The 13,604-nt window shown below is 41.2% G+C and overlaps 2 protein-coding genes across 2 annotated transcripts in view; both read left to right on the forward strand.

Moving 5' to 3' along the window:
- The window catches only part of LOC127235735 (ribose-5-phosphate isomerase), an 877,486-nt gene that overhangs the window by 605,302 nt on the left and 258,580 nt on the right, over nucleotides 1-13,604 (forward strand). The gene's annotated exons all lie outside the window — the stretch shown is intronic.
- The window catches only part of Il23r (interleukin 23 receptor), a 52,783-nt gene that overhangs the window by 12,999 nt on the left and 26,180 nt on the right, over nucleotides 1-13,604 (forward strand). The window contains exons 3-5 of the mRNA XM_051203102.1: nucleotides 778-901; nucleotides 7,547-7,707; nucleotides 13,313-13,458. Of these exons, the coding sequence (XP_051059059.1) occupies nucleotides 778-901; nucleotides 7,547-7,707; nucleotides 13,313-13,458 (431 nt within the window). The remainder of the gene's footprint in view (nucleotides 1-777; nucleotides 902-7,546; nucleotides 7,708-13,312; nucleotides 13,459-13,604) is intronic.

Raw genomic sequence — 13,604 nt, forward strand, 5'->3', positions numbered from 1 at the left:
ACAGGAGAATCTCCAGGGCTTGTTAGCCTACCAGACTAGTCAATCAGTGAGCTTCCGGTTCAGGGAGAGACTGCTTCAAAACAAACAACAATAGTAACAAGGAAAAAGCATGAAAGGCTGTAGTGGGTCAGAGCACATACTGTTCTTGTAGAAGTCCCAAGTTCTGTTCTCACCACTCACACTGGGCAATTTACAATTGCCTGTGACTCCAGCTCTAGGGAATTCAATGCCCTCTGTTGGCCCCTAGAGGCACCCGTAGTCACATGCATATATCACCACATAGACATATATAATTAAAAATAAAATAAATGTTTAATATAATATGAAAAGTAATGAAGGAAGACATCCAATGTGGCCTCTGGTTTCCACATGCACCAGAATTCTCACACACACAAGTGTACACAGACCACACACACACACACACACACACATTCAGGCAAAAATATGCACAAGAATAATTTTTAATGCCTTGATTTAAAAGAAAGAAAAGGAGGGTGGTAGCTGAGGGGAGATAGAATTGGAGAATTGGAAAAGGGGTTTGCTTTATTTGCATGGGAGGATCTTGACCTTGTTGTCTCCCACAGGAGTAGAGACTATGGTAAAGTATTGTGTGGGCAGGAGAAATGCCTGGTGACAAACTGGATTACAAGATAACAGTAGTAGTGTAAGGATCCCATAGGTACTCATTGCCAAGTGGCCTAGTTTTCCTAGGAAACTGACAAAGTATCAACTACCTACTTTATCAAGAACAGTTCTTAGTGGTTCATTTTGTTGCAGATCCGCCAGATGCCCCCAGCAAAGTGGCATGTGTCATTTATGAATACTCAGGCAGCATGACTTGTACCTGGGACACTGGGAAGCCAACCTACATAGACACCAAGTATGTGGTGTACGTGAAGAGGTAGGTTCTACAGCACTATCAGACATACATCTTCTACTGAAAGCGGATCCAGCTGAGCTCAAAACCAGCCTCAGACCTGAGGAATATAAAACCACTCCAGGGACTCTGCCACTGTCTGCTTCACGGGACAGCAAACTCTGTGGCAAGCTCATCCTTTTCTTTTGGTGGTAACTGGTAGCAGCAGTCAAACAGCCCAGTTTAAGCTGTGACTTGAATCTCAGTCCTGTTCTCCTTTGAGGATTAGTATAATGTACCGAGTCCCTCAAAATTCCCATTCTTTATCTTTTAAAACAGGCCCCCCAATGCATGCCTATTCTAATTGTTTGAATGATTCTGGCTTTCAGTTTGTATGATGGTGCCAGGTCCTTAACAGGAAGTTCAGGGGAAGTAGTGATGATTAATTGTGACCTTCAAGTTTTAGTTCTAATGTAGGTATTACAACTCTAGCTTGAGTGGGAATTCAAGTTCCAGATAGGAAAGGAAAAAGATTTCCTCCCATGGTGTCCTCCCTCATAGTTCTGAGCAGGAAAAAAATGTCATGCACCTGTCTACTATATCCAGATGGAAGGTGGCAGAAGGTGTTACAGGGCAGCCTTACTACTGCCGTTCAGCACTATCTGCTATCCAAGACTATTGCCGCTGTGTGTCCTCAGAGAGGTTGTTAGCCTTTCTGGATGGCTCTCAACCTCCTGTTTCAGAACGAGGATAATTATAAAAGCAACGATGAAACAGGAGGCATTTTAGCCCATTCGTGTCACTATAACTAAATACCAGTGACTGACTAATTAAGAAATAGAAGTTTATTTCATATAGACTAGAAGCTGCAAAGTTCAAGATCAAAGCGCCAGTACATCTGGTGTCTGCCACAAGCCCATTCCCCATGAGCAACATCTTCTGTATGTACTCAGATGAGAGAGGGAAACAACTCCATCCTTCATAAGGCATTGACATTATCACTGAGGGTAAAGCCCCCGTTATATCGACACCATCTGACAGCACAGCTCACTCCCTTAAGATTCTTGCACTAGAGTCTGAATCTTACACATGAAACTGACCCATTGCTCAAGAGAGCTGCTAGGTCTCAGCATGTGCGTCTGGAGAGGTACTAATCAGACTACATCAAAGGGGGTTAGGATATTATGGTGCACTCAAAACAGAAAGGGGGTTGCTGGGGAACAGGAGAGGATGGGAGGGAGAGGGAACTGGGAATGATATGTAAAACTAGATTGTTTCTAATTTAAATTTTAAAAAGAACTAAAAAAAAAAACCTGACTGCCTAGGCTGATGTAGTTGTCTTACACCAAGCCTGATTCATATAGGAGAAGAAAGGTTAATAAACCCATAACAATCATTTACAGAGTACTGTACACAATTTTCAGATAACTTTGGACGAATCTAGAAAATAATGCTAAATATATTCTAATATCAAAGATCAACTTTATAGCTATTGAACATAGATATGCCATTATGTATATGCAATATTCTAAAATATGGGAAAAAAATCTAAAATCCAAAATTTCTGGTCCTGAGCACTTTGGATAAGGGAGGTAAACAATAGTTAAACTCTGACAACCTCAACCTGCATTTCAAATTGATGGAGTAGAGATCAATGTAATGTTATTATATCTTAAGGAAGACACTGTGAGACTGGAACAGTTTAGCAGTTAAGAGCATTTACTGCTCTTCCAGAAGACCTAAGTTTGGTTCCCAGCACCTATGTCAGATGGCTAATATCCGTAACTCCAGCTCTAGGTGATCTAACCCTCTGACATCAATGGGCACCTGCACTTACATACCCCCATGTGTACAGACACACACATACACAGACACACACACACACACACACACACATACCCACAATACACACACACATAGCCACATGCACACACACACACTCACATACCCACATACACACACACACACATACCCACATACACACACACACACATACCCACAATACACACACACATAGCCACATGCACACACACACACTCACATACCCACATACACACACACACATACCCACAATACACACACACATACCCACAATATACACACACATAGCCACATGCACACACACACACACACTCACTACCCACATACACACACACACATACCCACAATACACACACACATACCCACAATACACACACACATACCCACAATACACACACACATACCCACAATACACACACACACGTACCCACATGCACACACACACATACCCACAATACACACACACATAGCCACATGCACACACACACACTCACATACCCACATACACACACACACATACCCACAATACACACACACATAGCCACATGCACACACACACACACTCACATACCCACATACACACACACACATACCCACAATACACACACACATACCCACAATACACACACACATAGCCACATGCACACACACACACACACATGCTCCCACCACACACACATGCATACTCCCACACACACTCACCCACATGAACACACACACTCACATAGCCCCATACTCCCACACACTTACATTCACACATACACACACATACCTACATGTATACACACATACACATAATAATTAAAAATGGAAAATAACAAAACTCAATTCTTTAAAGATGACATAAAGCATTGAAAAAGTTATCATACAAAAATGGATGTTTTCTTCTAGCCAGTTCAAAGCACACTTTCCAGGAAGCACAGTCAAACAGAAGGAAATGCATCTAGTCATCTTCTAACTCATGGGAAAACCCATCGTGAGCTTAAAGAAGTTAATAAATTGTCAAAAAGGCCTTCTCCCTCCAAGAAAAAGCTGAGTTATGCTGAATGCTGTGGGCAAGGTGGAAAGATGCAGCAGGGAAAAATAATCAGAAACAAAAGACCTGTGTAGATCCTGGCCTCTCAGGGAATTTCCATTTAGCCAACCAGCAAGAGCTCAGCATAGGCAAAGTTTCCCTTTGCAGCAAGACCACACACACTGTGAAGCCTGCCACCCTGGCCACCCGCCTGTCCCACAGGAAAGTGGCAGCCCTTCCATGGCAGGACAGGGAAACAGGAGGCCCTCCAGTGTTGCATGGACTTTGTCGCCACAAGAGCTCTTTCCCTCCCTGGAGATGGCCCCATTGGACAGAGCTGTGTGCTGTTTTCCCATGTAAAATCAGTGGACGGTGCTGGGGAATGATGAGCCTCTACAACTGTCTACTTCCTGTCGTCCCCTGCCTTCGGCCAGCCCTTATAAATGGGCTACTATAGCACTTCTGTAGCAGTGTCTGACAGTGCCTTCCACTTGTTAATAGTTGTTGAACAGAGATCAATGGATGGGGCTTTGTGTCAGCCTCACACCCTCAGTTTGATTCCTGAGACCCACAGAGTAGAAAGAGAGAGCGGAATACAAAAGTTGACCTCTGACCACAATATCCTGGAATGTGTACCAGTGAGTACACACACATACACATACAACAAACAGTTCAACAAATATTTAGCAATTTCAACAAGTTTTAGAAAGACAAATGAACAAGTAGATAGGCCTCCATTCAGTCCCAGCCAAGCCAATTTAGCAAATATTTACTTTCATTTTTATGACTTTCAGTCCTGTATTGAACCCTAGAAATTAAAAGGAAGAAATGATAGCAACAAGCCCAACAAGATCATAAACATTTGAAAGCCAGCAGTTCCTCCCTGATGTAAAAAAAAAAGGCAACGTTTTTCTCAATTAAACACCAGGCTCTTCTTCCCGGCTTCTCCCAACAGGTTTTCAGGTTTGGAGACAAGCATTTTGAATTGCTGAGGCCTATTTTGTAAACCACAGCTTTCCTCTTGCTGTTTGGGTCACATCCTTAGTACCCTATGCATTTCTCCTTATAAGACTTGAGGTCTCAATATGTGCTGTAAGAGAACTAGCCACAGACTAGCTAAGAATGTGTGTGTGGTTTTCTCTAACTGGAAAAGAGTCAAAGATGCCCCACTTACCACTAAGCAAAGCTGTAGCTTTCTTGTTTTCATCTTCGAATTCTTATTTAACACAGGTTAGCCTGTTTTCCAATAAGTTCTCTGATGATAACCTTATGAGCCCTCTTATTTCAGAAAGAATATGAGGTTCCTACATAAATATCTAAACACAGTGACATAATGTAACTTTAGATACAAATTATATATTTTTATATAAGTGTATATAAGTGTGTGTGTGTGTGTGTGTGTGTGTGTGTGTGTGTGTGTGAAGCAGATGTAGTAGGACATACACACAGGCAATTCCCAGTACTTAGGCAGCCACAACAATGGAATTAATTCAAGGCCATCCTGAGACACAGAGGAACCCTGTCTTAATTTTTTTAATTTTTATTTCATCTATATTCATAAAAGTGGCATACAAATGCCTTTTAACTTGTCATAACTTAATGAGTCCTCTGTCACAATTCAGTGAGGCCCATTGTCATAGCTTAATGAGTCCTCTGTCACAATGCAATGAGGCCCACTTCTGGCTCTCTGTTCTCATGCATCCATATTCATTCATGATTACAGTAATGCCGTCTTTCCTGTCTCACAGATAATTAAACTGAAGCATATGAAGGTTAAGTAAATTATTTTAAGTCTCACAGTGTATGAAGGGAGGGAAGAGGCAATATGGGAAAACGCCATAACTGAAAGCCTTAGTTGCTAGGGACATGTTATTTGGTCCAACCCCTATGCCATCCATCAGCCTAAGAAAGCCCTTTATCACCTCCTAAGGTGGCCTTCCTATGGCAGAACATTTCTGTGGTATCTTAATTGATAAAATTGTTTTTTGATTAAAGTGTAAAGTAGTTCCTCATATCTATGTGTCTGCAAGCATGTCACTTGCATCAAGTTCTGATTCTCGAATCTGTGTGTCTCTGTGAGTAAGTCACATGAGTCAAGTTCTGGTTTCTTGCTGAGGTATTAGGAAGCTGCAAAACCTCGAGTTGCTAAATAGGCATGTAGTAATAAATGGAGCTAGAATGGAATGCTAAGCATTACGTGGCAGTAACTTTAAAGTTCTCTTCCTCGCCAACCCTATGAAAGCAGTCTCCAGGAGAAAAGCAATTGGTGGTGTAGATGGAGAAATTGGGCCAGTCCTTACTTACCTCAACTCAATAGCCCAAACAGTACAAGGGAGGTGCAGATGACTTCCCCGTTCCCATGAGTGGCGATGTGCAGATCTGTGAAGTATGTCCATTTCTTAGAAATAAGAATTTCAGAGATGAAATGTGACTCAATTAATGGAATATTGTCTAGTATGCACAAAGTCCCAGGTTCAACCCCCAACTCTGAATAAACTGGGTGGTCTTCAGCAAAACAAGGAGGTTAAAAGCCAGCTAACGCTACGTGAAACCATGTCTCAAAAAAAAAGAAAGAAAGAAAGAATGAAAAAAGAAAGAAAGGAAGGAAGGAAGGAAGGAAGAAAAAGAAAAGAAAAGAAAAAGAAAAAGCCAGACATAGTGGTGTAATCCTTTAATCCCAGTACTTGGAAGGCAGAAGCAAGCAGATCTCTGTGAGTTTGAAGCCAGCCTGGTCTACATAATGAATTCCAAGCTAGTCAGGGCTTCATATGAGGAGATAGATAGATAGAGAGAGAGAGAGAGAGAGAGAGAGAGAGAGAGAGAGAGAGAGAGGACCAACACACTATGGATATTTCAGAGTAGATTGAAAAATAGGTCAGCAAGTAAAGGTGTTCTCAATCAAGCCTGATTACTTGAGTTTGATCGTGACCCATGGGGTGACTTCCATGGGTTGTGCTCTCTCTCTCTCTCTCTCTCTCTCTCTCTCTCTCTCTCTCTCACACACACACACACACACACACACACACACAGACTCAAGCATGTCTCCATCTCTCAAGAGCTAGAAGACTCCTATTCTGATCTACTTCTCCTGTTTGCTGTCCAAAGGCAATATTGGCTAACGAAATTTGACAGTTTAGTAAAAATCAAGTGGAATTTATCAGGATTAGCTGGCTGACTAGACATCCTCAGTCATGCAATTCAAAAATACTGATGTAATTGAAGTGGCATTTGATGGTTCTCTGTACTGCCTAATCCCCAACCTCCTACCATTAAGGTCTGTTGTCTTGGATTCCTCTTTCTCAATTAATTGGCTATCTTGTAAAAATCAGTTCTACTTTCTTATGTTTTTGAGATAGGATCTCATTGTAGCTCAAGATATTTATTTAAAGTTGTGGACAATGTCAAGTTAGCCACTAACAGGCACTGTAAACACAGAGTCTGCTGCACACAATACCCAGAGGAGTCCATGAATATTTTTTTAAATAAGAAAAGAAATATAACTTAGAATTTTCAGTATATAGTATTAATATGTCTACAAACATACATATAAACCAACATATATGAACATATGAATGGATATGTATATTTTGCATATATGTATATTTTGCACACTCTTATACATGACTATATAACCACTTTTTTTAAGTGGAGGAGGAAAAGTATTTGGAACCCATCAAAGTTAAACCATGGCCTTTGCCACATTTGCATTTGTTTAAAAAAATCAGTAGATTAAAATTATGTTTGATTCATGTTTTAGTAACTGAATTTAGTTCTGAAATCAGGTGAAAAAGATAGCATTCACTATTTCTGGAACAAGTAATCTACATAAATATAACTTGTGGGTTTTCTTATAGTTTAGACACAGAAGAAGAACACCAGTATCCTGCCTCAAGCTATGTGAATATCTCCACTGACTCACTACCAGGTGGAAAGAAGTATTTGGTGTGGGTCCAAGCTATCAATGCCCTAGGCATGGAGGACTCACCACGACTACAAGTCCATCTGGATGATATAGGTAAGGAATGAGACATGCTACAAGTCTATTACAGACAACTAACTTGCATCAATGGCATCAAGTGGTCTAAATCTGCACCGAAAGGTCCTGCAGATTATATGCAATCGAATTTTTCTTGCCAGTTCTCAAAATCACTGCCATCTAGAGGTGAGACTGGCATTCCAAAAGCCAGGGAGAGTAAAAGAGACATGAAGGGGTCAAGACCAGGCTGGAGAAACCCACAGAAACAGCTGACCTGAACAGAGAGGAGCTCATGGACCCCAGACTGACAGCTGGGGAACCAGCATAGGACCGACCCCTGAACGTGGGTCTCAGTTAGAAGGCCTGGGCAGTCTATGGGACCTCTGACAGTGGAACCAGGATGTATCCCTAGTACACAAACGTGGGAGCCCATTTCCCATGGAGGGATACTCTCTTACTCTAGAGACACGGAGGAGGGCCTAGGTCTTACCCCAAATGGTGACAGATTTTGATGATCCCTCATGGAAAGCCTTACCCTCCCTAGGGAGTGGATGGGTGAAGGACTGGGGGGGGGGGGTGTCTGTGGGAGGCATAAGAGGATGGGAGGGAGGGAACTGGGATCGATAAGTAAAATGTTTAGGTATGTATTAAATAATTTAAAAAAAGAATTCGCCACCTTTCAAGGGCAGATGGGAAGAAACAAGGATTGTTCTCAGATATGATGAACCTTATGCTGTAAAAGGCATGGCATACTAAAAGACATGTACTCTGTGTACTGTGCATCAGGGAGGCTCCTTTATAACTATGTAGAGATTGTTGAAAATTGTATTGACAGCTCCAACTTCACCAACCAAATCAGTGCTAGCAAATTCAGTGCATGACCCATTTTATGAAGCTGAGCACAGCAATCCTGAAAGGAATTTCCATACAATAGCTCCAAGTTTGGGCTTTAAGAACATTATGAAGGCTATCCTGAAATATAGAACTGCAAAATAAATTTAGGCATAGAAAAAGGATTGTCTCCTGACAATTGTGACCATTAACTTTCTCAGACTATGGGCAATCATGCTGGAAAGACACAAAACAACTATAATCTCATTATCTATTATAATACAATTGAAATACAAATACATACCACCCACGATGAATTTAACATTTTTTTTCTAAAATTGTAAGGTGAGAATGTTTGAAACATTAGTGACGAGAAGCAGATTCAACAGTTAAGTCTTATCATAGTCAAGCATATGTTTATAGTTTGCTTCTTTTCAAAAGATTGAGTTTTCTCAAAACTGAAGGCTAGCTCTTCATTGCATTGGTCTTTCATGCTAAACCTCTTCTGCTACTGTATTAGTTATTTTTCTATTACTGTGGTAAGTCACCATGACCAAGGCGACTTCTAAAAGAAAGATTAATTGGCATTATGGTCCTATGATGGTGGAGCAAAGGCTAAGACTTCACATCTCAGTCCACAAGCAGGGGGCTGAGAGTTAACTTGAAATGGCAGGAATCTTTCGAAACCCCAAAACCCACCTCCAGTCACATACTTCCTCCAACAAACCTCACCTTCTAATTCTTCAAATAGCCACCACCTGGGGAACAAATGTTCAAATGCCTGAAGCCTATTTAAGGGGGCCAGCCTCATTCAAACAACTACATTTCCATCCCATTCCCTGCTTCACATACAGTAGTCTTATGACCATATCATAATGGAAAATTCATTGACTCCAACTTCAAAAATCCCTGTAGTTTTTTAGTCTTGGCACTGTTCACAAGTCTCAAGTCTTTTCTGAGACTTAAGGAAGTCTTTTATTTTTATTTTTATTTATTGACTTATATTTTACATTCCAATCCTAGCTCTCCCCCCTTCCTCCTCCCCCGCCCCTCCACCACCCATCTGCTCCTCGGGGAGGGTCTACTAAGTCTGTTCCATCATCTCCTTGAGGCACAACCAAGGCACCCCTCCACCCCCCACACCGCTGTGGCTGGGCGAGGTATCTCTCCGTATAGAATGGGCTCCACTAAGTCAGTCTGTGCATTAGAGTTAGATCTTGGACCCACCGCCAGAGATCTGCTGGTGAGAGGTCATTGACTCTGATCTGACAAATGGAGAACCTGTGTAAGACCGAACTAGACTCCTTTAATACAGGTGACAGTGGTGTGACTGGGACAATATATGACTCAAGACAATCTTAACTATGACCCTTTGTAAAATCAAATTACATGCTTGCAGCATGCAATGGCACAGAATATGCATTATCACCCTGAAAGGGGGAAGAATGGGAGCAATGTCAAGAAATGCTGAACCAAGGCAAGACTGAAAACCAACAAGGCAAATGCCAAATCCCGCAGCTCCACGTCTAATGTCAAAGGTCGTAGATGACGGCCCTTCCCTTTCTCAGGCTGGTTCCAGTCCCTGTGTTCAGGGACTATCTCCTTGCCAGGTCTCCCACAGTTCTGTGGTCTTGTGACCTTCAGCATAATTAATCCCTCACTTTCACAGCTCCACACAAAGGCTCTGCAGAGCCTCTTGCCCTCTCGGGACCTTCATGCAGGGACTGCCCTGCCACATATTGCCTGGACTCGGTGACTCTCCTTAACCGTGGAGGGGGATTCTATAAGCTCTTTCCTTGTGTATCAGTCATGACTCTAGCGTCAGAACCATATGGATGACACTGTCAAATCCAGCTTCCCCATTGGGAAGGACCTGACTCCCTTGAATCACATTTTCAGCAGCTTTCATTAGTTGCTACTTTTTAGGAATATATAAACCCCTTAGGCTTTTCCTGTTAAAGGCAGAAGTTTAGTTGGGTGGGACCTTTCTCTGAGAACACCTTTCCCTTTATTCCACTATAGATGAGGCCTTCCTTGCCTTGATTGTCCTATCTCTTGCAGCACAACTTTGGCTGTGGTCCTTTTTCTCTTCAAACTGTATGGTTCACATTTCTTGCTCTTATGCACTATAGACCTGCTTATGAATGATTAGTGATCCCCCCCCCCAGACCAGCAGACCGAGTCAGTGTCAAGCTGCCTTGAAACCTTTTCCAGAGAAATTAGTCTCACTACTTTTCAATTTAGCCTCAGGTAAATTCTTAGGACCACGGCAAGAGGCAGCCAGATTCTAGGCCAGAGTATCACAGGAATAATCTCCAAGCCTGATTAAAGTTCTCGCTTCCTTCCGAGGTCTCTTGAACTGTGGCTTCACACTCTGTATAGCTGTCATCACTTCCCTGTTCCTTGCCCCTACGAGGACAGCCACCAATCCCTGCTTACAGAATTCAGCCACTTTTCAACACAAAACATACTAATGTGGTCCAGATTCCTCCAAAAACTACTCCTGGTATCAACTTCTGTATTAGTTATGCTTCTTTCCCTCTGGTAAGACGCCATGGCCAAGGCAATCTATAAAAGAAAGTTTGATGTGGCTTACGGTGTCAGAGGGTGAGAGTCTGTGATGGCAGGATGAAGGATTGGTGGTAGGCAGGAGGAGGAGCAGCTGAGAGCCTATATTTTGATCTGCAAACAGAAGGCAGCAATAGATAATTTGAAATGTCAAGGGTTTTTTGAAACTTCAGAGCCTGCCCCCAACTAACACACTTCCTCCAACAAACCCATACCCACAATCTTTCCTACATAGCTACCAACTGAAGGCCAAGACTTATGGGGCACATCATTCAAGCAACCACAGGTACCACCTGCATTTCTAAAAAAAAAAAAAAAAAAAAAAAAAAAAAAAAAAACTAAGCAGCAATGTGAATATGTTGCCACTGTATACTATTTGTGAATTGAAAGAGGGTGAGATAAGAAGTTTCAAAAGCAAAATGAGGATGACTTTATAAATTGTTTTGAACTAATTACCCTTGACTACAGGGATTAGTAACAAAGATGATGTCAACCCAAACATGGCCAGACAACTGATGGACAGACATCACACAATCACGCAAGCATTTTCTGTAGACCATCAAGGTTCTGGCAGAGCATTTTGTGACCAGTCCTGTAATGATACACCTGGCCATGAGTTCCTTTCCCTTTCTATCCTCGCCTACAAACTTTATGCACTTACTTTTTATGAAGAGGACTTAACACAGTCATTATTTTGTTGTTGTTGTTTTTTGAGATTTTGGTAATTTTTACAGGGTTCAGAATGCTTAATGGTGCTAATCTGAATGCCTGCATGGAACTCAAGTAGGAGACAGGAGAAGGAATATAATTCATAACCTTGATAGTACTTAAAAAAGTTTTACATGGTCCCAGAGCTCTGTAAGTCTACTTCCTTTACTTCAGAAAGATTTAGAAGCTGATTACTATAGAAACAAATCTTGTACCAGTCAAAGGAAAGCAACCGTGTAATGTAGGTGACATAAATCAACTTCAGTGAGCCCTGGAATGCAACTAATTCTACTTTGATGTTTTTTGTTGTTTAGTCCTGTGTAAGACTATACTGAAGAAAACATATTTTAGTTTTATAATTCTCTATAAAGTACCTACCTCTGTACATAATTTTAGATAACTGTTAATATAACAATAGCTTCCAAAAATGTATTCTACGAAGAAAAGTGAATTAATTTATAGAAAAAAATGAATTAATTCATATTAAGTTGTAGCAACAGTTCCTGAAGCCTAGATGCAGGTTTTGAGTTGATAATTTATCTAACAAAGACACAGATTTTCAACTTTGTGTTACACATATAGAATAAATGAAAAGTATCAACAGTATATTCTGTTCAGATAAAGAATTTACAAGTGTTCACATGGTTTAGAAATATGGATATTCTAGTTACTAGTTACACAGTTTCTTGTAAAATATCGATAAGGTGACCCATCAGAATATCAGCCCCCCCCCCTTTCAGGACACACAATCTCTTACTCTTAGAGGACTTGTTTATTGCAATGAGAGAATGAAAGAAGTTAGCAGCAAATATAAATATCCACAGGCTTCCTTATTCCCCAATCCAAAAAGAGGATTGCTGTGAACTGTGTTTAACAGCTTATCAAGCAAGATTATCTGAAATAAACATTGATGCAGCGTTACCTCACTATTACTGTGAAAAAATACCTGAGATGTTCAACTTGTAAGAAGGAAGGATGTAATTCAGCTTGCCACTTTGGTAGTACTAGTCCATGACTGATTCATTCCATTGCTTTGGGCCCATGTCGAGAAGCACATCACGGTAGATCGCATGGTGGAAGAGGCTATGTGTAGCAAAGAGAGAGAGAGAGGAATGGCCAGAGTCCCAAATATGCCCCCTTGAAGTCACATATCTCTTATGATCTAAGATCTCCTGCTAGATTATGCATCTTAAAGTTCCCATCATCTACCAGTGGTGTCAATCTGGATACTAAGCCTTTAACACACTATACATTGGGAACACTTAAAATCCAAGCCATGGAAGAAAAGATCTCTCCTTTATATCTTTTTATACTCCAGACAATGAGGCCAACAGCTGGAGTTCTATTGGGCTTTTGAGGAGTACTTCTCTCTTATATAACAAGTCAGAAAATAAGACAAAGTTCATCAGCTGTTGCTTAGATCATGAATTTGTAGGGTTTTGTACTTTGAATTTTGACATGTCTGTATACTGATGGAAAGCTACCAATTTCTTCCTGGGGAACGTCCTTAACACTAGTGTTTCGTTTCTTCTTCTAGTAATACCTTCTGCATCCATCATTTCCAGAGCTGAGACTGTAAATACTACTGTGCCCAAGACCATACTTTACTGGGATAGCAAAGCCATGATTGAGAACGCATTCTGTGAAATGAGACACAAAACAACAAGGAACCAAACGTGGAATGTAAGCTACATTTAAGTTTTCATTATCCCTTAGCGTCCGAGGAAAGACGTACAGAACAGCCAGTTAGCAGGGTTCAGACTGGACTTGGGAAGGATCCGCTCCACATGCTTTTGACATTTGAATTGCTCTGGTTTCAGTGATTACCA

The sequence above is a fragment of the Phodopus roborovskii genome, unplaced genomic scaffold (genome assembly GCF_943737965.1).
Source record: "Phodopus roborovskii unplaced genomic scaffold, PHOROB, whole genome shotgun sequence".
Lineage (NCBI taxonomy): Eukaryota > Metazoa > Chordata > Mammalia > Rodentia > Cricetidae > Phodopus > Phodopus roborovskii.